This window comes from Tauraco erythrolophus, chromosome 10 (assembly GCF_009769465.1).
Source record: "Tauraco erythrolophus isolate bTauEry1 chromosome 10, bTauEry1.pri, whole genome shotgun sequence".
Taxonomy (NCBI): Eukaryota; Metazoa; Chordata; class Aves; order Musophagiformes; family Musophagidae; genus Tauraco; species Tauraco erythrolophus.
Window position 1 is genome coordinate 2,386,608 of NC_141474.1, and position 23,480 is coordinate 2,410,087.

A 23,480-nucleotide genomic window follows, 5' to 3' on the forward strand; every position below is an offset into this window, starting at 1 on the left:
AGAGCCACGTTACTAATCACAAATTTAATAATGTACATCAGGCTTTGAAAGCTCTTTACAAACACCACCTAATTAACCTACACAGACAAATCCCGACAGGATGAAGTCGGTGGTTTGCAGGTGCAAGCCTGGAAAAAGTATGTGAGAAGACTTCCAAAGCACCACTACTCAACAAATCTATTCATCTGTGCAGTGGCGTGAGCGCAAAGGAAAATCTGAGTTTTCTTCAGGATGCAGAGAAATCTGTAAGGAGGATCAATAAAGAATGTCAAGAAGAGTCACTAGCATCCTGACAGCAAATGCTTCCTGTATACTTAATCCACAGGCACTCTGGGAATCATAGATTCCTGTACTGGGAGAGGGTGGGTACACCGAGAGGAAGGTGTATGCATAGCATCTCTTCATTTCCGCTTGATACCAAAGCCAAGTATGAAAAGTTGTAATCACTACTTTATTTCCAGGAATGAAATTCAACCAAAGAGTTCTAGAGTAGACGGCAGCAGCTGAAGTAAGCTTCTTACAGTAAATAAAGCACTTCAATGATGAAAAAATAACTGAAGAGAAGCACCTACTGTGCATTCACATTCATTCATTTCAGCCAACTGAACACAAGTTGACTTGCAGGCGTCAGTCAGGTGATGAAGGGACACAAGAAGGACATGGAGCTGTTGGAGCGGGTCCAGATGAGGCCATGAAGAAGATCCGAGGGCTGGAGCACCTCTGCTATGAAGACGGGCTGAGAGAGTTGGGGCTGTTCAGTCCGGAGAAGAGAAGGCTCCAGGGTGATCTTATTGCAGCCTTCCAGTACCTAAAGGGGCTACAGGAAAGCTGGAGAGGGGCTTTGGACAAGGGTGTGTAGTGACAGGACAAGGGGCAATGGCTTTAAACTGAAAGAGGGGAGATTTAGATGAGATCTAAGGAAGAAATTTTTCACTCAGAGGGTGGTGAGGCACTGGCACAGGTTGCCCAAAGAAGCTGTGGCTGCCCCATCCCTGGCAGTGTTCAGGGCCAGGCTGGATGAGGCTTTGGGCAACCTGGTGTAGTGGAAGGTGTCCCTGCCCATGGCAGGAGGGTTGGAACTAGATGATCTTTGAGGTCCCTTCCAACCCAAACCATTCTATGATTCTATGAAGGTTAAGGGTCCTTTCCTGCTTTGCAGAGGCAGGTAGAGCACATTTCCAAGCAGGTATCATAAATGGAGGTATGGTATTATAAATACCATAGAATGGAGATTACATGCATTCTATGATTCTATAGGTAGGTTTGTTACAGCAGCTTTTTAGCTGCAATTCAGTTTCCAACACATTAATGGTAAAATTTAAATTACATACACCCATCTTACAAGTTGCCCTCTAGGATAAAAAGGGCAGAGGCAGCAGGGAAGCAGACAGAGCACAAAGGCAAAAGAACCAAGAAGCCACCTTACAACTGAGAAAGAATGAAGAAAGGATGGGACACCAAGGTGTGCGTGCTTCTCCGTGTACACGGGCTGGGGCTGGCGCACTCCGCTCTTTGAGGCACTCTGAACCTGAAGTCCTTTGCATATAATCAGTAAAATTGAGGCAGAGGTACTAAAACCATTGAAGCAGACTGGTAAATTTAGACCAAAAGGGTAAGTGACTCACAAGAAAGTGACGCAGTGAGCGAATGGCAAAAATGTGATTTCAGTTCCAAAGTTTTGGAGACAAAAGCTCGTTGCTCTAATCCCTGGCCACGCTGCTGCACTCAATTCTATATGGTTGTGCCCACTTCTGAACAACCAAAGGCCATGCCAGCATGGCTTTCTTCATCCTCTGGTTTCTTTGCATGGTACAATGTTGAGAGAGCCAACTAGTTTTGAACAAGTCGGCTTAGATATCATCCAAACTCCCCTGAACAGGATTTAACAAGGCAGATGAAGTGTTTTGTCAATGCATCTGTACTGTTTCTGGGATCCATGGGACACCGTGCTGCATGGACAAGTTCAGCACCATACAGCTCCACTTCAGTCAATGGGTGCCTCATCTCAACAAGTGCTGACTGCTTAATCACCAAACTGGGCATAAAAATGAAAAGGATTTGGGAAATGAGATATGTTTTAAGAAAAGCAAGCTCCAAAAAAGATTATCTCAATCATATTTTCCAGTAATCTGGCAAAAAACCCTAAAACATATTAAATCTTGTTCTGGGAATGAGCAGTGTAGATGTTTTTATCCAAATGCCCTGGAAACACAGTGCACAAAATCTGGGAAAGAATACCTGTGGTGGAAAAAAAATTGCCATGGGGTACACAGATGATTATTAAAAAATTGTTCTGTAAATCCAATCTTAAGAGAACTGCATTTTCCCAGAGAAGTTGTGGCTGCCCCATCCCTGGAAGTGTTCAAGGCCAGGTTGGATGAGGCTTTGAGCAACCTGGTGTAGTGGAAGGTGTCCCTGCCCATGGCAGGGGGGTTGGAACTTGATCTTGAAGGTCTCTTCCAACCCGAACCATGCTATGATTCTGTGATTCTACATGCTTTCTTTAATTGATTATAGTATTTTTAGAAAATCGTTTAAAGTAACAAAAATTATAAAAAAAAACCCTGAGCAATAACATAGGTAGGAGAAAATCTCATCCTCTGTGTTTTCAGACTGTGCCTGACGATTAAGTAAGGAAATCTGGAAGTAATCACTTCCTCAAGCAGGGATATACAATTATTTCACAGGTATTAAAGTCTCATAGCATCCCTGCAAGGCACGTGTGCTGCTCTTCACAGATGAAGAAACCTGGGTGAACTTTGAGTAAGTGACTTGTTTAAGATTAAACAATGACTCACAGGGAGCTAAGAATACTCATTGTGTCTCCCGACTTCTGATGCCATGTTAAGACTACAAACATCCCATAAATCCTCCTGCTATCTCCCATCTGTAGCAATAACAGTAAAAATGCCAGGCTGTAAGGACCAAACTGTATCTTAATTTGAACAAAAAGGGTTTTTTCATCGCTAGAAGCAGCTAAGAATTCTGACAAGTCAGCTTCAAAATACACACTTGGCATATGAAAAAGAGGAAAATCGCATTACCTCAGTCCTTCCTACAATTAAGAGATTGCTGTCTGGTCTTGGAAGATGCAATTTAACTGATAAACTTTCAGTATTGGAGATGGTGAGGGATACCAAAGGAAGTTGATGACAAAAAGAATATGACCTAGCATCTACAATAATCCATGCACACATGCCACCTGCATAGAACTGATACTTCAGGCACTGAGTATCACCCCAGTCCCAACTGGATCTTGGCAAAATACCTGCATCCTTTCTAAGATATTATTCTGCTGTAGAAGATCAGACCAATGTCACATCCACAAATACTTATTCCGATAAGATCTGCATGTGTTAAGATTAAAAGATTAAAAGAACTGAAAATTCCAAAACCTTGAAAACGTTCCTTTGTTACGCACAATTGGTATCTCTACAAAAAAAAATACGTACAATGCTTGTCAAATTCTTTCTTCTTCCTCAGAAAGCTCGCCCGAGCACAATTTACCACGCAAGGCAGAGTTCAAAAGTATACAGAAATAACACATCTACCACCTGCTCAAAACCTCATAGCCATTTAAAAGGAATTCCACTGTGTTGGTTCCAGTTTCTGCAAGAGACTGTCACATTCTGCTTATACTAAAACACACATCTGTTCATGACTTGACACCCCCCACATACACACAGTCTTCCTGTCACAATTCTGGGAGCAGAACGGGACAGAGAACAAAGAAAGAAAGAGGAGGATGGAAAAGCTACTACAAAACAAGTGGACCTCTACCAAGCATATCCTTAATTAACTCAAAACAATGCAGCGCTTTATGAAATCACTGACAAGATCAGTGGGGTTTGGCATCCTTCCTCACTTTGATGTGACCCAAACCACCATCAATCCATCTAGATCTGATGGTTTGACCTCCCGTTGCCTTGGTACGGAGCACCAGCCAGTCAATGAAAGCTGCAGTTCCTCACGTTCTCTAAGAAACAAACCTCATAATCCTAATCCTCTAAACGAACAGAAGAAAAGAAAATGATTTCTAAGCTGACTCGACCATTAAACCAGCTCGTTTCCTGCCTAAATGGCTTCGCAGACACGAAGGCCACACAAGCGAGGCCGCTTTAGGAGCACAGGCTGGGTATGAAGCCTGCAAGGGCAGATTCTGCAGCTGGGCACGTGCCCAGAGCCACCGCGCTCCCGGTGCAGCAGGTATCTCACACGCCCCTCGTGCACCGTCCGGATGACGATCTCAGCTCAGAACCAACACCTTAACGAAGCAGGGGATTCAGAATGAGAGCAAAATGAAAAGCATGGATTTATCTCCTTTCCCCAGTTTTAACCCAGGCACAGCCTGCTAAGGGTTAAAACAAGAAAGAACGAGACAAAAGTTACAGCAGCCTAAGGTGCCCGTGCAAATGAAAAGCTGTGATTTCTGTCCTACGATGGCATTTACGCAGTCTTGTCCCTTTGCCCACAATCCATGTATCTTATTTAAGTGAAGCTTCACTTCGGCACAGGATTTTGTCTCCTTAATCTATAAATTCAGAGCACAGGAAAAACTCTTCTCCGTTCTAAATATTGTATGTGTGCAGCAGAAAAAGACATTTCTTTGCTTCTGCCATCTGTCTTTACACTGAACTCTTCTACCTCGCATGTCCCATTCATTCCTTTGAGGGACAAATGCAGGACTCATCTCAGTGTCAACTCTCCAAACTTACATCACGGGAAGTGGTCAAGTTCTTGCTGTTTTCCTCTCCTAGAAAGGATTTCATACTGTGCATGATGTTATCCTTTCTCCGTTGCCGAAATCTCTTCTCCTCGTCACACAGAGCCATGCTGAACCGGAGATCGGTTGAAGAGCTGTTTGGCAAAACAGACAGGTTTCTACACAAGGCACAATTCAAAACAGAATTAAAAACATCACCTAGGGAAACGAACGGACGTAAGAGTAAATTCCTCATTACGTGACACAAGATGAAATAAAATAACATAAAATTATGACTGGTCATGCGACACAACTGCATCAGTTGATTTCGTGGAGTGATGGACGCAAAGAACAATGGCACGTTGCGTCTCTGAGTCGTGCATTTGACATAGAAACCTCACTGCCCACATACTAGTGAAAACCAAACACAAAATACGCAGCTTGTAGTGGTGCATTATCATAGAATCATGGAATCATAGAATGGCGTAGGCTGGAGTCCATGGCAGCTCTGGAGTCCCCAAAACAAGGACATGGAGCTGCTGGAGCGGGTCCAGAGGAGGTCACAAAGATGATCAGAGGGCTGGAGCACCTCTGCTATGGGGACAGGCTGAGAGAGTTGGGGCTGTTCAGCCTGGAGAAGAGGAGGCTCCGGGGTGATCTTATAGCAGCCTTCCAGTACCTAAAGGGGCTACAGGAAAGCTGGAGAGGGGCTTTGGACAAGGGCGTGTAGCGACAGGACAAGGGGCAATGGATTTAAACTGAAAGAGGGGAGATTTAGATTGGATATAAGGAAGAAATTCTTCCCTCTGAGGGTGGTGAGGCACTGGCACAGGTTGCCCAGAGAAGTTGTGGCTGCCCCATCCCTGGAAGTGTTCAAGGCCAGGCTGGATGAGGCTTTGGGCAACCTGGTGTAGTGGAGGGTTTCCCTGCCCATGGCAGGGGGGTTGGAACTGGATGATCTTTGAGGTCCCTTCCAACCCAAACCGCTCCATGGTTCTACAATTCTATGGTTCTATCCACTTTACACCATTTACACATAGCGAAATCCTGGCCCTACTGAGATCTTCACCTTCGACTTCAGTACTGCATGGTATTAACACTCAAAAACATTTCAGGGGCAGCTTTGTAATGAGCAGCCATATATGCTTAAAGTTAACATGAGACACAAAGTTACCATAGAAGGGAAAATAACGAGGATAACAGCTGAACATGATGTCTATGAGTTTATTAGAGGAAAAGCCTTTGGAAAGGAAAGTGCTTCAGATAAACCAGGATGAGAAATTAATATATGATGGCCTCGTTCCTGCAAACATTTGGAAAGGGCATACCTGTTAGTATAAGTAATGGTGTTTAAGCCCATGATAGAATTACAATGTGAAAATAAAGCCTCAATTTTAAAGTCTCCTTCCTGGCTTTACAGTACTTGGTATTTCTAGGTTAAAACAGGGAATTTTTGTGCTCTACCTGACACATGTTTAAGAAAATTCTAGCAAAGAGAGTAAAGTAAAAAAAACATATTCCACTTTTTTAAAAAAAAATATGATACTTACCATACTTCAAGAGACAATTCCAAAGTCATTTCTGTGACCTAAGCAAGAAATATTTAAATATGGTTACACCACTTACAGAGGGAAAAAACCACAAATGCACCTGGAACATAAACTATTACTGCCAGAATTTTTCTTTAAATCACTTTTCTTTTAAAAAAAGGAGGACATTTCCGAAATATACGGACGAGTTTCTTTTCTATGGAACTTTTTTTAAAAAATCACATGATGTGATTTCAAAATACACCACCAGCACTGAACACAGTAGAAGATGGTGCTAGGTGCTGCTAGGTCCTGACTTTCATTAATTGGATCCCACTGCCTTGGCTTTCTTCCACTGACAACCACTTTTTGACAGCGCTACTCATCTTTGGCCAGAAGAGATCCAATTGTCTTGACCCAGTTACGATCCGCCGCTCCTACTACCAGCCACAGTCTATCTGCTCCTTGTTTCCCAGTTCACTGGGTAAACTTCATACTCAACTTGTATCTGAAACAAAAACTTGTAAGGGAATGACTGTTCCGTGTTCCACATGAGCCACCAAGTGTCCTTCCCCAGTTAGATACACTTAAATCATCAATCAGGAAGAGTGACTGCTTATGAGTTCCTGAAAGATGCAAATAAATTAATAAGTGTCACTACATAATGATATCACTTGCAGACCACATAGAAGTACCTGACCCATAAGCTACGGATCTGCCTCCTCTATGTCTTTGATGGAGCACTTGAAGGGGTTCCCTGGAGGCAAACCCTGGAGGTTCCTTTGGGCCCCTCGCTTTAAGAGAGATATGGAGCTCCTGGAGTGGGTCCAAAGAAGGGCAACTGAACTGGTGAAAGGGCTGGAAAATAAAACTTATGGTGAGTGGCTGAGGGAATTGGGGCTGTTTAGCCTGGAGAAGAGGAGGCTGAGGGGAGACCTGATTACAGCCTACAAATACTTGAGAAAAGATGGTGGGAAGGTGGGGGAAGGGCTCTTTACATTAGTGTTGGGTGACAGAACAAGAGGAAATGGGTATAAGCTTAGTCAGGGGAGGTTCAGGTTGGATGTTAGGAAGTATTTCTTCTCTGAAAGGGTTGTCAGCCACTGGAATAGGCTGCCCAGGGAGGTGGTTGAGTCCCCATCCCTGGATGTGTTTAAGAACAGGGTGGATGATCTACTTAGGGATATGGTTTAATGGGGGATTAGGGACGGTTGGACTGGATGATCTCTAAGGTCTTTTCCAACCTAGAAATCTACAAAATTCTATGAAAAAGGTTAAAAAATGATGGTTAAAGCACCAATTGCATTTGTTAGGCAAAATTCAAGAGTATGAGGTTGCCAGAAGAGAGAACAGACAGAACATTTTCACCTCCCCGAGCTCTCTTGTACGCAATGGCCACCAACGCACTGGTGCAGCCTCGTAGATGTGTAACAGACTCACAACGCCTTGCTTCACTCCGTCCCTAGCTATAACCGGATTATCCTCCTCGTTTGTGGCACGTGATCGCTAGGATTGGAGCTACCCCACCTCAGGCTGCACGATTGCTTGGCAGTTACAAGGAGCAGCTGAGGCGACGGAGCGCAGAGCTGCCTCTGGCCTCCCACCTCCCACGTCCCTGCTGCCAGGCCAGGGAGAACCTGGCATCACTCCTGCCCTCTGAAACGGGAATCGTAAATGAGGTGGCGTGTTAACAGGGTGGTGGGAGAAAGGAAAGGCAGAGAAATAATAAAGGGAGACATGAAGAAACAGATTGAAGAGTCATTTATGGAAATACTTCAAAGACAGGGTAGTAATTGCATTCTTCCAGCACCTGATATTACTAATTTAGAAAGCGCTTTTAGAAACCACATGGTGAGCCAACGGTTGAAAAAAATGTTCGCACACGGTATGAAATAAACCCTTGGAGTGAAACGTTCCAATAGGGAGCTAGCATGCCATTTTCATAGAGAAATGTCATAGAATCATCTGGTTGGAAGAGACCCTCAAGATCATCGAGTCCAACCACTCACCCTGCACTGTCAGGGTCCCTAAACCATGTTCCTCAACTCCAAATCCACACGGTTTTTAAACACCTCCAGGGATGGGGACTCCACCACCTCCCTGGGCAGCCTGTTCCAACACTTCACAACCCTCTCTGGAAAGAAATTTTTCCTGAAATCTAACCTAAATTTCCCCTGGTGTAACTTTTCTATACCTTATCCAGACTGCCGCAGAAATCTCAGGAACACACGTTGTGTGTACAACTTGCCTACGTTGGGCTCAACCTGACTAGATGTTCTCTTACCGTTTGCTTATAAATTTCAGCACGTATTTGGTTTTTTTCACCGATTTTTTTTTGCCTCCCTATCTACTCTACCAAGCTTTGCTAAGTGCCGATGCAAGTTAAAGCACATCTGTCATGTGGCAAGGTCTTACACTATTGGCATGAGCTTTGTAAACTGTTTTCAGAATTTATTCATCAGCCCTTTCTCACTGCCTCACCTCGTGCCTGGCAGAACCAGGCATCTGCAGCCAGCCCACGCTCTGGGAGCCTGAGTTGCTGAAGTACTTAGTGACAGAAATGTGCAGAAACTTCAAAAAATGCAGAAACTTTTAAAAAAAAAAAAGGAAAAAAAGGAGCGTATCCAAATTCCAACTGCCCTAAGGCTACACCTAATTGAATGCTAAATCTTACACAGGAAACTCTCCAGTTCCCAATAAATAGGCCTTAACCAGTTATGTGCTGTAAACACACTTTTAATGTCGTATCACATGGAAAACAGCAGAGCAGTCACAAAGCAAGACCTCTGATCACGTAATAAACCCAAAACAGAAATGCAGACAGTATTTATACATATGATATATATGATATATATACATATAAAGATAACCTTTATGCATATGATATATGTACCCATAAAGACAACCAGATGTGATGGATATAACTACGAGTCCTAAACTATGTTCAGAACGGCCTGCAATAGGTTACGCTAATAAATAACAGGATTTTAATCTGTGGAGAAGCAGCTCAATTACACACAGATTTAACAACAATTTCCAGGATTTACCATGCAGGCAGACAACCCCTGTTAGTTAAACTGACTCCATCTGTTTTGTAAACATGTTTGAAGAGAATAATCCAATTGGGACTTGCCTTTCTTTTTAGAGTGTTCCCATTGTTGTATGTCAACCAGGGCTGCATTACTACAAGCCATTTATTGAAAGTGGAACGTATCATAAAAGAATTTCTGTTAGCTCCCTGGAAGCCACAGGCATCAGCAGCAGAGGTGCTACACTGACGAGCAAAACCTGTGTAACCTCTCACTTAACAAAGGCCACTAAACTGAATTGAACCAAGTGGTGCAGAAACTGGTTTAGCAAGTGAAAGTTTGAAACTAGATTTTAAAGAGGATTCTCTCAGCAGGGCCACTGAGGCATTCAGAGGGTCCAGAGGAGGCCACGAAGATGATCCGAGGGCTGGAGCACCTCTGCTATGGAGACAGGCTGGGAGAGTTGGGGCTGTTCAACCTGGAGAAGAGAAGGCTCCAGGGTGATCTTATTGCAGCCTTCCAGTACCTAAAGGGGCTACAGGAAAGCTGGAGAGGGACTTTTTCCAAGGGTGTGTAGTGACAGGACAAGGGGCAATGGCTTTAAACTGAAAGAGGGGAGATGTAGATTAGATCTAAGGAAGAAATTCTTCCTTCTGAGGGTGGTGAGGCACTGGCACAGGTTGCCCAGAGAAGCTGTGGCTGCCCCATCCCTGGAAGTGTTCAAGGCCAGGTTGGATGAGGCTTTGGGCAACCTGGTGTAGTGGAGGGTGTCCCTGCCCATGGCAGGGGGACTGGAACTAGATGATCTTTGAGGTCCCTTCCAACCCAAACCGTTGGGTGATTCTGTGATTCTATGATTCAGTGGCACTGCTTAAATTCTCCTCTCAGCAGGTGAATGCTTAGAAAACGAGCTTCAGGACAAGGTATGAAGAGAACAATCCTCCCGAGATACGCTCTCCTGTGCCCCCATATATTCAGCTATTTCCTGATTGAAAGGCTGCCATCCTTATTGCTTCCATGATATTCAAACCCCTTCTTGAATTAAAAACTTAGCTCTACATTAAGAAAACAGGTATGTACAGTACTGAGGTAGACTGATGGGATCAGAAATAGTCTTGGATTTCCTTCAGACAAGTATCAAGAGCAGGTCAAATGTTTTTCTCATGGTTTAAAAAAGTGACTGAGGGAATACTCTGAGTAACATCAGACTCCGTAAGAGTCCTTAGGGCACATCACTTTGACTTTTATAAGCACCATCCTCTGTTGGTCTGTGAAGACCTATCTAACCAGAACGTCGCACAGACAGAATTCAGACACCTGGTAAAGGGCTGAAACGTGGTACGCCCTGGTCTACACAACAAAGAGTTCAGGTGCTCTTTCAAGAACTTTCCATCACGTTCAAAGCTGCACCAACCCAGGCAAAGCTATGAATGTTGCAACTTACAGCATTGAAAGTTAACTGGACCTCCTTCTTCTCTCCCAGTTTCAGAGAAGATATAGGAAATGTGGATGTGCCAAGAGTCTCATCCATAACGTAGTTGGCATCCATCAAAGTAACCTAGAAAAGATACACAGGTATTCAATTCTACTCCGATAAATCCCTTTTTAATCCCATACAGCCTATGCCTAAAGTAAAAGAAATCTTATATGGAAAAGGGATAGGCCTAACCCAACCCTGTCAACCATCAATGCCAACAGATGTGCTCCTTTCAATCAGGCTAAGCTCGTGTAGAGTGTAGGTGGCACCTTCAAGGCATGCAATCGCAGGCTACAATGGCATAATTTGAAAAGCATTTTTCATCTGAGCACCTTTGTCAGTAAATCTCATCGTCTTTCTAAGCAGACATAATAACTTCCAATTATACATATAAAACACACAGTTACTTTGAATTTCCAGTAAGCAGAACTTCTTTACGAAGAAATTAATACAGTTTTAAAGGCGATACACCAAAAAAACATTTCGGTGAAGATAGAATTCACACATCCAAGGTTTGGTACAGACCAAGGTTTTTAGAACAATGTACTGGCAAAACATGCAGCATTCCAAATTACACAAAGCTTTCCTCTGTATCCAGCCATATCTTCAAGTCTCTCCTCATATCCTCTGTGCCAGAGTATATACCTTCCCAAAATGTGATACCATCCAAAGATGTATGCGGATACTGCGGAACACTGTTCAATGCTTTTGCTCTAATCCAGCTGGGTCTACATCCAGCAGCCTTTTTTCTCAGTGGCAGCCTTCCAAGTTCTCAAGTAAGATGTTCAGAAAGAATTTCAAATTATCATTTACATGGTTTCTATTAGAGTTCTCCAAACTCATTTGGCTTAGGATTTTTTTCCACTTTGTGGAATTGTATCTTCTAAAATATCATATGTTTGCGGTTTGGACCGTATCTTTTGTACAAAACAAATGGAATTAAGATAAAATCACTTGAATAACTAGTTGCTACATCTGGGTTCAGTCTCTTCTCAACTATAAAGAATCCTCTTCATCCTGTGCCACAAGCAACCCTTTGAAATGATGAACTGTATTTTAGGACAGAACTCATGATTTTAATGGCATCTACGTTCTTCTGTTTCCTTGCAGAACTTTCTACTTATTGCTGTAATCTCTGAGGGCTGTCTTCTAAAACCAACGACAGCAAAAACTTCTTAATGGGATTTTGGTAGCACTTCAGAGTGAAAACTGCACTCGGGATTAAAGATTTAGCTTAAAATAATCTGATGAGGCAAGAGGATTGTGAAGTCTGTGTGAGCCTGGGAGTTCACAGGGAGGTTTTAGGTGGGGAGGTGGTTTTCCAGATTCCAATTCTGACACCACAGTCCATGCAGAATCCAAAGGCTCTGTGGGGCACTGGGCATATGTACCACACTGGCAGAACACAAACATCGTTTTTAACCTAATGACTACACCTCTCATGGTGAAGAGAACGTTCACCATGAACAAGACATGTGTATGCAAGTATAGATATCTACCAGGTCCACAATCAAGTGTTATTACATGGTATCACGGGCTCTTTGCAGGCAATTCCCACGGAATTTTAGAGCATACATGTCAGAAATCAGCAACAGCCTTTGGTTACTGTAAACACACATTTCCACATTGTACTTACAGTCAGTCCTGTTGTGCTCTGTTACAGGAGACAGAGACTCACAGAGCCTGGCAGCATGCTGTGGCCATACTGAGCTGGAAATCAACAGCGCGCCAGCACCCGAGTCCTGTACTTTACAACATCTGCATCAAAGCATGCTAAAATTCAACACACACCTCACAAAGCGTTAGCCAAATTAATTTTAGTAACTGGGAGTTCTCACCCTGGTGGAAAATCAGCTAGTCACATTATCACCACAGAAGGAAGCGAACGACCCAGGCCTCCACGTGGTCAAAACCAGCTGAGATCATGTAACAGGAAGAAATGAATGGCTTGCCAGCATCTCAACTTTTCACATCAGAATGCAGAAAGATACAGAGCACAAGAGGTGGTACTGTTCCCAGGAAGGCAGCAGGCCACTGCTGTTCATGACTTTAACAATTTATCCTTTAAAAATCCTTGAACGAAATTCCGTACTCAACAAATTCATACCTTACTGGAGAAGCTGCCTAAGTGTCACTGCATCTGACCCAGTCTTTACACAATGCCAGTAAAACCAAGGGACTGTGTTTTAACTATTATTTGCTAGTCCTCAGTTTACCATTCTGCTCATCTTTCGAAGATCATGAGAGCTACTAAAGATCACAGCAATTATTTAGCCAGCTCTAGCTCCTGCAGATCTTCCAAAAAGCACAGGATCTGCAAAGAGGCAGGTAAAACTCTCTGCCCTAGGACTTCTGTTAGAATCCACAAAGGCTTTATCAGACGAAATTGAAACAATTTGGATTTCCCTTACTGCAACAAAGGCAGGTTGATGAACTCAAGTTCTTTTCTTCTTCCTCTTTCCACAAATACTTTCTCAGGAAGAAGCCAGAATCACTCCATTCCTCTTTCTAATTCCTCATATCGATTTGCCTGACTTGTTATTAGAAAGCAAGAGCTACGTTCGAGATTTCAAACTCTTCTCAAGTTTCCTGTGGACAGTTTGCACGCCTACAAGCAAAACATTTAGTAAGAACCAACTCACCTGACCAGCTGGTAGAAGCTATTTTGGATAATCTGCTTTCTGCAAAGCGGTAGTGAAGTTACTGTGAATTCCCTAGTACCATTGTCTTTTGTGCAGGATACATATGACAGTTCTTTGTGCTCCACTGAGCTGATCGTGGGATTCTTCCTCCCCAAACTGTAGAACCTACCCCCCTCCCCAGGTACACAGGGAGCCTTGTAGGAAGCACAACTCAATTTTCAGATCTTGAACAGCTTAGCCTCAAGAGATTACGGTTACTAGCTCAAACAGAAGCTTCACAGGCGTTAGCCTCTGTCCCTGTTGGCCAATTTAGACTGAAACTCCACAAGCTTGGGTCAGAAGACTTCATGTGTGAGGGCCATCCCCTGCAAAGAACTGAGCTGACAAAGGACTATAGATAACATGAAAATGCTTGCCATGCCCACTTCCAAAATAGTCACACTTACCACTCTGGGTTGGTTGTACGCAACCCAGAAAGGCTCAACATACTGAGACTTTGTGGTGGCTTAGTTGACAAGCCTGCACAAGGAATAAGAGCACCCAAAACATCACTGGGTAGGCTACTCAGCCCTTGGTTTCAGGAATAGAGGAGAAAGCAGAACCACACTTCTGCTTTCTGTCTCCTCAGGGAGAAGGAGGGAATGGGCAGAGACTTGACCTCATCGCCAGCTATTCACTGTCCATAATAGTTGAATCAGTTGTAAGAAGCAAGAAGAAAATAATTTATGGCTGATGTGAAGAATAGTGAGCTACGAGCTCTCAGGAGCAGTCCGAGAGATGACTCAGAGGCATATCTCACAATGACTCTCAAGACTACTCCTTGAATAACACAATTTATAAAATACCTCTTGCTCAGCACTGTGCTTAAAGGCAAAAATCAGTCTTTAGTATTTAAAAAAAAAAGTTGAAATCTCGGGACAACAGATGCCATACATGTACAAGCTACTGTTATTTCAATCTTCCAGACGTTGTACAACTGTCATTTTCACAGAAGCAGCTCAGCCATGTGATTTACCTCAAGAACATTCTCTTGGTTGGGGTCCAAAATGAACTCAAAGGTCTCGTTCCACACAGGATTCACATCGTTATTGAAATGTTTCGTTCTCTTCCTGCAGTCAGGGGCGGAAGGGATGAACAGCTCCACGTAAGGATCTGGAGTGTCAACTACAGAGCAAAACCAATGTTCAAGTTAGATGAAACTCAAGTTTGGGTTGTGATCATCAACACAATGACGTGAAACCACAGATCACTTCACGGTCTATGACAGAAAAACGTTCAGCTTTACAAACTACTTGAATACAATGACATGAAGGATACAGTGATATTAACAATCTTCCAAAAAGAAACAAGCATTATGCTTTTAAGAGGGGAGGAGAAAAGCCTGGAATAAACAGAACAGCACTGGGACTGATTCAAGTTTATTGGAAATACATATACTTCTACCCCCTTCCTCTCTTTAATTACTGTGGCTTCTGCAACAGAAGTAAGTATTCCACAAAACCAGTCTTGAACGCAAACAAGCAGCTTGGTAGACAGTTTTGGATCCTCTTTCACCTTTGCTGGTTTGGCAATCATAAAGGAAACCAGTCAAGTCACTCACACTGCTGAACACCGCGTAGAGAGCTGTTCAAATGTGAAGCCAGTGCAATCACCAGAGCTTCGTGGAGGTCACCAAAAAAGCAAGATCTTATTTACACGGTATATTTGAATAATAACTGCCCAGAGCACCAACTGAAAACATAGAAACGCACACCAACTGCAGCTAATCAGAACTATCAGTGGGAGAAAAATACACATGGACAAAACTCAGCTGAATTGTCTAACAGCAGCCGTTCCTGAGAGCAAAGAACGCGTTGTTGGCAGCCCTAAAAATCCCACCTCTCCAACCAGTTAAAGCATGGAGTACTTTTCCTGTCCAATGAGGTTTTTTTCTGTCCAATGAGCCTTTTTTTCTGTCAAGGCTGATGTAGGCCTTTACAGATTTCCCTACAACATTGCTCAGATGCTTCACAGGAGAGCATGGGAAGTTATTTCGGTGGATTTGGTGATCATGATCATACCACCCGCTCTGCTGCGGCAAAATGCGCACATCTTTCCAGTATCCTCTCTTCAAAGTTTGCCCTCTGCTTTAGTGAAACATTTGCAAGCAAATACAACACCCACCATAAACCAGAATCCTTTTCTTAAAGGTCTTTTTTTCGAAAGAGATTAAAACTCATTAACAGGTGAAACTGGTCTGAACATTCCTCCTTGTACACTTAAAGTCTAAGGATACTTTTTTCAACAGAGCCAAAAGGTTTTAAAGCTTCTTGGATTTCAAGAAAACGTCATCAGGGAGATTGCTGAGGCCTAGAACCACATGATCATTTCAGCTGGGAGAAGGAGGAAAAGAGTAAAACAAAAAAATTTTTAGACTTTCAAATGGGAATCGATTGTCTTTTGGAAAAAAAAACCAACAATCAACAACAAAAAAAAGGTTTTCTGAAACTACTCAGGAGGTTCTGTACATGTACCAGGGCAGAAAGGAATCAAAATTCAAAACGTTTGGCCTCCTGGCAATTCTAGTGGGAAACATGAGCCGACCTAACGTTGTCTTCTGGTGCCACTGCCAAACATAAAAGACACTGAACTTGCCCGCAAAGTACTTCAAATATCTCTGGAGATGCAGAATAACGTGCAAGGGTTATGCTTGGAATTAAGTATTCCTCTAGGTGGGAAAACTTTTGGGACAGTAAACAAACCTTCTCCTCGACTCAGGCTCTCACAATGAAAATTTTGCCTGCAAATCGATTTTGTGACTCCAAGATTTCGCTGTGTGAGAACTTCCTTGGACTGTTACGACGCTGCCCAGAACTTCTCTGGGAGTTGTCCACGGCGCTCCGTATCTGCGGGGCTTAGCTAATTGCTGCGATTTGGCAGATCACGCTGCTACCTGCCTAATTAACAAGCAGCCATTTCAAGTTGGGCACCAGTGTGGAAAGCCTTTAAACAGCAATCTTTATTAGCTCCTACGAATTTATGTCTGATCTTGGCTCGCTCTTAAAGTCAGGGGAAGAGGGGGATCAGCCCCCAAGTGCTTTTAAAATCTGTTTTCTCACTGGTGGATGGACCTACTTGCCAACTTTTACTGAATGCATTAGCTCCCTTGAATTACTGCACAAAACTGTGCCAGGAAGAAGGAAATCAAGGCCCCTCGGAACTAAACAGCAAAATATCTGGTGAAATCAGCACTGACAAAATCTCAGCTGGTAAGTCGGGACACCAAGCACTACTTTGGTAATAAAAACTACACAATTGTGCTGCCAAGAGACTGAACTCGCATACAAAAGCCTGGTTTTTTTTACCAAAATCCTGGTGCTGAAGAGCGTTCTGGGCAAAAGATCAATCCTTCCCTTTCCATTCCGTTTTTTGGGTGATGATGTGATCAGGTCTAACTAAAAGTTACAAACCTCTGTTTTTCCCTTTTGGACAAAACCAGTAAAGGGTTCCCTACCTGCATTTGAAACCCCAAAGCACGGGGAAAGGCCAGAGCACTGCACAGCTGGCATGCAGATGCCATTACTAACTTCCTATCAGACAGACTCCAAACAAGTGTTGAAACAGAAACGAAACCCACGGCACGGCACAGCTAAACTTAGAAAAATCAGTCTCCGTAACTCCGTCCTGCCAAGCCGCCCCCTCACTCCCTGCCTTCATCATCTTTTTTAACTCCAGGCAAAGAGTTAATCATCTGCCTTTTCATGTTTGAAAGTTTACTTTGGGCTACTTTCAATTAAGAAAATGAAAACCTATTCTTTTATAACTTCCTTCTTCAGATGAAGAGGAAAAATACTGGAAGACCGCGTGCTCTGATTAAGATATTGCTAAAAGCTATTCTGTAGCAATCAAAATCTTACTCTGTATTACTGGTTGGGGACCAAAAATCAGCTACCAGCAACTGGCAATAACACAACAGTATTCACTTCATATATTTCAAAATACTAAAGTTACCTTGCACAGACAGACAAACAGACAGAGTATGCATCCTTCTACACAAACGTATTTATTCTGGTTTGTGTCTTTCCCAGGGGACTTGTAGTAGCAAACAATTTGCACCAAACTAATGTTTGGTATGTTTTTCAAAAAGCTCATCCAAAACTTTAACTGAAAATTAGCCAGATTACTGCCATTATCGATATTTTGATTTTAAAAAGAATCATAGAATCATCTGGTTGGAAGAGACTCTCAAGATCGAGTCCAACCATTCACCCTGCACTGTCAGGGTCCCTAAACCACGTTCCTCAACACCAAATCCACACGGTTTTTAAACACCCCCAGGGATGGGGACTCCCCCACCTCCCTGGGCAGCCTGTTCCAATACTTCACAACCCTCTCTGGAAAGAAATTTTTTCTGATATCCAACCTAAATTTCCCCTGGTGTAACTTGAGGCCATTCCCTCTCGTCCTGTCATTCCTAACGTGGGAGAAGAGACCGACCCCCATCTCCCTACAGCTTCCTTTCAGGTAACTGTAGAGAGCGAGAAGGTCCCCCCTGAGCCTCCTCTTCTCCAGACTGACCAGTCCCAGCTCCCTCTGCCGCTCCTCACTGGACAAGTTCTCTAAACCCTTCACTATTTCACCTTTATGAAATCATTTACGGGCCAAAAGCTGACGTTTCACAAGCGTAATCACTACAAGAGGATGAAGTTCATCCATGCAGAGCCAACGCTGTCGTGGAATCGCTCTTTTGTTTCAGCAGCCTACTTGAAATACCAACCCCAGACTTTACAAGAGAAACGACATGCAAGAATCCATACTTCTTGCTCAGGACACTTCCGACGAAAATGCAGTTTCTACACAGCTCAGCGAGGCTCCAGGCTGTTCTTTGTGCAAGGCTTCCCGTGTGACTCCTCCGGAACTCACAGGCTAGCAATCTGCAGCGCGTCTCCGCTTTCAAAAGTAGGAAAAGTTTGGAAGGTTTGCAAAGGGAAAACTTGGAAGGTTTGCACATAGACACACGCACTACCACAAGACAGTGAGTGTATGGTATGACCTCATATTCCTCTCCTCCTGGCACCCTTGGACTCTGCACAGCAAGTGCCTCAACATGTGCACGCAACTAAAACGGCACACTGGTCCCAGTGTCAAAAAGCTTCGTATCTAACGGCTCTGGAATAGAGGGACCAGACTACAGTAGTGTTTCTTGGGAAAAAATTAATATTAACTGACAATTAAATATGAGTACCCCACCTTTACACCCAAAAATAAAATCAGGAGTTTCAGCATTGATGTCAATGGAGCTAACAGAGGGGCCTGCAATTAGCAGCTTACAGCCAGATGAACTGTAATTAACAAGATGCTCATAATAAATATTTTGTAAGATTTACAGCGTCCACCAAATCTCCAGGAGCTGAAGATAAATATCCAACAACCAAAGCAGAGTCAGCATCTAAACTGTTGGGTTTTTTTTTAAACACAGTAGCTTAAGAAATAGCCAAGAGGTAGGAAGTAAAGTTTCAATGACTTTTCCTTGTTTGATTTATCTCCTGGTTAAGTAATTGCTATAGAATTCTATCTCTAAATTACATTGTGAATCACAAAGTGAAACACACAATGGACACTAATTAGGACCAACTATTATCGCATTAAAAATGAGTAATGCTTTAAGCAACCTGTCTATTAAAGAAACCTGTAAAATTTTCTACAATGACTGGAAACCATTTCATCTTATGTTACTAATTTGGTGAGACGACTGTCATCAGGCCCCCATATTAATGCAATTAACATTTCAGACATATAATTTATATTTCAGTCATTCCAATTTCAATTATTTCAACAGCATAACAGACATACAGAAATTATGGAAAGCCTGTTCAAATACAAAATAGCAAGGATGAAGCCACTACATTAAAATTTACATTTAATGTACATTTAATGTACATTAAAATTTACCTCATTTGTCGATCAAAAGTTGAAAGAAATGCAAAGTTCTTCAAGTATTCCAAAACGTGGTTTGCTACAAAAGAATTCTGCACCATAAGAATTTGCCTTTTTTTGTCTGTAAACCAGCACGGCATGAGCTACCTCTCTTCCCAGGCCAGAAACATAGTTTTGATGTGTGTTCAAAAATCATAACGGATTTTGTATTCAAATAGTGAATTTTCTGGGGCTCACTGGACAATATGCTTTGCAGTGACATGGAAATACAATTTGGCCTCTCTGCCACAGTCAGGTGAAAATGTAATGAATTTTAAAACCATGTTTTTTCTCAGTTTAATGTGATCTTTCAGATTTAAAAAACGGAATTCTTAAAAACAGTACTTATCAATAATTGTCAAATATCATTAATTCCCAAACATATTGACAAATGTATGAATTTTTAGATTTGGTTTACGCTTGCTCTGCTGCACACTAGTGAAGAAACAGACTAAAGGCCTAAAAAAAGACATCTCCTGTGTTCAGGAGAACATGGCACCAGGAATGGATAAATTAATTCAAATTAATCAGATGAGCAAGGAGGAATGGAAAAAAGGCAGAGCCACAGGTGCTCCATAGAGCAGCCAGCAATGCCACCCGGCCGTGTGATGGGACAGAGGGGGTGGCACAGTCCGACCAGGCTGCTGGGTGCCCAAGGTGAGATGGGTGGCACAGTCCAACCAGGCTGCTGGGTGCTCAGGGTGAGACAGGTGGCACAGTCTGACCAGGCTGCTGGGTGCCCAGGGTGAGACATCAGCTCGGTGCAGCCTCCCTGCCAACTCATGGGCATCGAACAAGCAGGTAGAGCCATTGCTGCGGAGGCTGCCAGTGTGATTTTGGAGACCAGGAAGTTCTTCTCTCACCTGAAGAGGTGAAGCCTGGGACCAGCAGGAGCAGAACTGGCTGTGTCAGGCGGCCACATACAAAAGCATCTCGTCACCCTCTTAGGAAATCTTGGCATTAAAAACGATCGCAGCCACACAGCCTCCATTCAACACCATAAAACACGGCAGCAACTAACAGCAACAAGGCTGAACCTTTGAGCTGTGTTTTTAGAATCATTCTGAATCTCCAGTTTCACAGAGGACTGTAGCCAAGTCTGCTACAAATTCAGGTGTCCCATTCACACGGTGCAGATACTCTTGAGAGTCTTCAAACAGACAAATTCGTACTCTAGCAGTAACACAGATGCTAGACTAAGAGGCTGGAGACATGCCAGAAGGCCACAGGGAACCTGAAATATCCAGGAGTACACACAGAGATTGCTAGTGAGGGGTCCCAAGGAGGAGGTGACAGGTTATTTGCTGCCCGTTTAAGGCGCTAGAGGGAATGCCAGGGCTTTTGACCTTCATTTTCAAGAGGGATTTTGCAAAGGGGATGATGCAGTGCGAGATTTCATGAGCGGAAGGTGACTACGAATGAAGTAAGGCAGCTCCCAGAGCAGCAGCTATGGATGAGAAACCCTGTGATTGGGTAACACGTTTATTAGAGATTATTAGTGCCTTTTATTACAGTGCTTTTCATCTCCGGCGTTACTTCAAGCGAAGGAAAGAACCGAACTCCCAGCACAGGCACTGCGCTACCACCCAGTTTACTGAGGTGGGACATCACTGGTGGTTCCACTGATCCAGCCTTGAAAGGAAAAAACAAAACCCAAGCAAGTCAGTTGAACCCTTCCTAGTTTCAATCCGAATTCGTACAGGTGTCAAGATAAAAAAAGATATCCACTTCTTTAGGTTATCTGTACAGTTCCCTTTGCAGACAGACAGCAGTGAAAAAAAGTGACTAAACCAGCAGCTTGCAACAGCGGGAGGAAAATCTGTTTTTCTAGTAGTATGCCAGAATCTAAGGGGTTTGAGGTTTTTTAAAAATTAATTTAAATGCCTAGCACTCCGCCAACAAAGACACAGGAGGCAGGAGAGGAGGAAGAGGCGGCGCGGCTGCGGGGCCACGGTAACGCCAGATCTGGGCAGCGATAATTCCGTCTAGAGGAGGTTTAGGCACATCGCCGCATTCCTGGGAAATTACTCAGAACCCACAATTTGACTTTTCTTCCAGATCTGTGTTAGTTGATGGCGTATAGGTTATTGCTAGTCTGGCAGAGAGTCCGCTAACACAAATTTCGACCGGCAGCGTTTTCCCAATCCGCAGAACAAGTTTACACTGGATCTGGCTTTGGTATCGTGAGGCTTTAGAGGTTTTGGTGGCCTCCCAGCAGCCCCAGGGCTGGATTTACTGTGTTGCTGAAGTGCAGCCTCCAGGCCTGCGAAGGAGAAGAGGTTCTTCCCTTGACTTTGAATTCAGACAATTGTCAGGAATGTTTTAAAAACCTGGAGCTGTCCTAACTGGGCAGAAGTGGAGCTAAGTACAGCTCGGGTCGGCTACGTAAACATCACGTCTCAGTAAAAGCGTCATCGTTGCTGCTGCAGTTACAGGAAACTGAAAAATGAAGTGGCACCCGTGAACCGTTCCTACTGCGCTATCACGGGCATTGCGTCTGCACGGCTGCAGAAGGGAGCACGGAGCACTCGGACAGACCAGCGCTCCCACACCGATGGGAATGGGGCCGTGAGGAAAGGGATGATCGTGCCAGGGAGTTAATCCGGCCAACTAAGCACGGCACGACCTCGTGTTACCTCATCAATGTTTATAAATATGGAAAGGGTGACGGCCATGAGGATGGAGCCAGGCTCTTCTCGGTGGCATCCAATGATAGGACAAGGGGAAATGGATATAAGCTGGAACATAGGAGGTTCCGCTTAAACATGAGGAGGAACTTCTTCCCAGTAAGGATAACAGAGCACTGGAACAGGCTGCCCAGAGAGGTTGTGGAGTCTCCTTCTCTGGAGATGTTCCAAACCCGCCTGGACGTGTTCTTGTGTGATCTGATCTAGGTGGTCCTGCTCTGGCAGGGGGTGGGACTAGATGATCCTTTGAGGTCCCTTCCAATCCCTGACATTCTGGGGTTCTGTGATTACACAGCCGTTCCCTGTATCGCAACTGTCCTGCTACACCATTGGCCGGATACTTCGGTAGAGCAGAGATTTTAGGGACAGGCTTTAAAAAAGTGCTCCTTTCTGTAGCAATGAAGATAAGGAAGGCTGATGATTTTTTGGTTTCCTCCCTTTCAGAACACGTTCAGTCAGAAATACATCGATGAACACGTTGGGGCCGTTCAGCCTGGAGAAGAGGAGGCTCCAGGGTGATCTTATTGCAGCCTTCCAGTACCTAAAGGGGCTACAGGAAAGCTGGAGAGGGACTTTTTACAAGGGCGTGTAGTGACAGGACAAGGGGCAATGGCTTTAGACTGAAATAGGGCAGATTTAGATGAGATCTAAGGAAGAAATTTTTCACTTAGAGGGTGGTGAGGCACTGGCACAGGTTGCCCAGAGAAGTTGTGGCTGCCCCATCCCTGGAAGTGTTCAAGGCCAGGTTGGATGAGGCTTTGGGCAACCTGGTGTAGTGGAAGGTGTCCCTGCCCATGGCAGGGGGGTTGGAACTAGATGATCTTTGAGGTCCCTTCCAACCCAAACCATTCCGTGATTCTATGATTTATTTAGTTGTACGAACTTTCCTTTGATGCAGACTGATACATGGGACAGGGAGTATCCTGTAAAATGCAAGACAGTAACCAGAGGATGCTTCAAACCACACTTTTAGAAAACCATTTTCAAAACAAATTAAAAGCCTTCTCATGCAGTAGATGGCAACTTACAGAACTCCTTATCAAAGGAGCTGTGGATGAGAAGACTTGTGTGGATTCAAGGAAAACCAGTGAAGTTTATGCAAGAGCAACTCAGTGAGGGCTACTAATCACATCAGAAGCACATCCAGCTCAAGGAGTCCCTTCCTGAAGACAGCCAAGTGCTTGGAGAGGATCAGAGGGAAGTATCACATGCTCGCCCTGTTCTTCTGACTATCACTGATGTTCTTTCCCATTCTCCCTTGGGATCAGGCATTAGCCCAACTCTACTACAACTTCAAAGCCCTCACTAGGAAGAGGGATCAGAGGGAAAAGAAAAGAAAGCAGGAAGAAATCAAATTATCACAGAGGACAAATGCAATAAAAGGAGGGAGACCTTTCCTAAATGGAGTGAAAGGCCCCAAGTGGAGAAACAGTAGTGTCCACAAGTCCCTGGAGCAGAG

General features: G+C 43.8%; 1 protein-coding gene across 2 annotated transcripts in view; it reads right to left on the bottom strand.

The window, feature by feature from the left end:
- The window catches only part of PLA2G4A (phospholipase A2 group IVA), a 72,958-nt gene that overhangs the window by 34,673 nt on the left and 14,805 nt on the right, over positions 1-23,480 (bottom strand). The window contains exons 3-6 of one of the 2 annotated variants that reach the window (XM_086617267.1): positions 14,395-14,543; positions 10,705-10,818; positions 6,253-6,290; positions 4,716-4,857 (exon numbers count right to left, since the gene is read on the bottom strand). In XM_086617267.1, coding sequence (XP_086473393.1) covers positions 4,716-4,857; positions 6,253-6,290; positions 10,705-10,818; positions 14,395-14,543 — 443 coding nt within the window. The remainder of the gene's footprint in view (positions 1-4,715; positions 4,858-6,252; positions 6,291-10,704; positions 10,819-14,394; positions 14,544-23,480) is intronic. The other variant, XM_086617268.1, reaches the window with a different exon arrangement.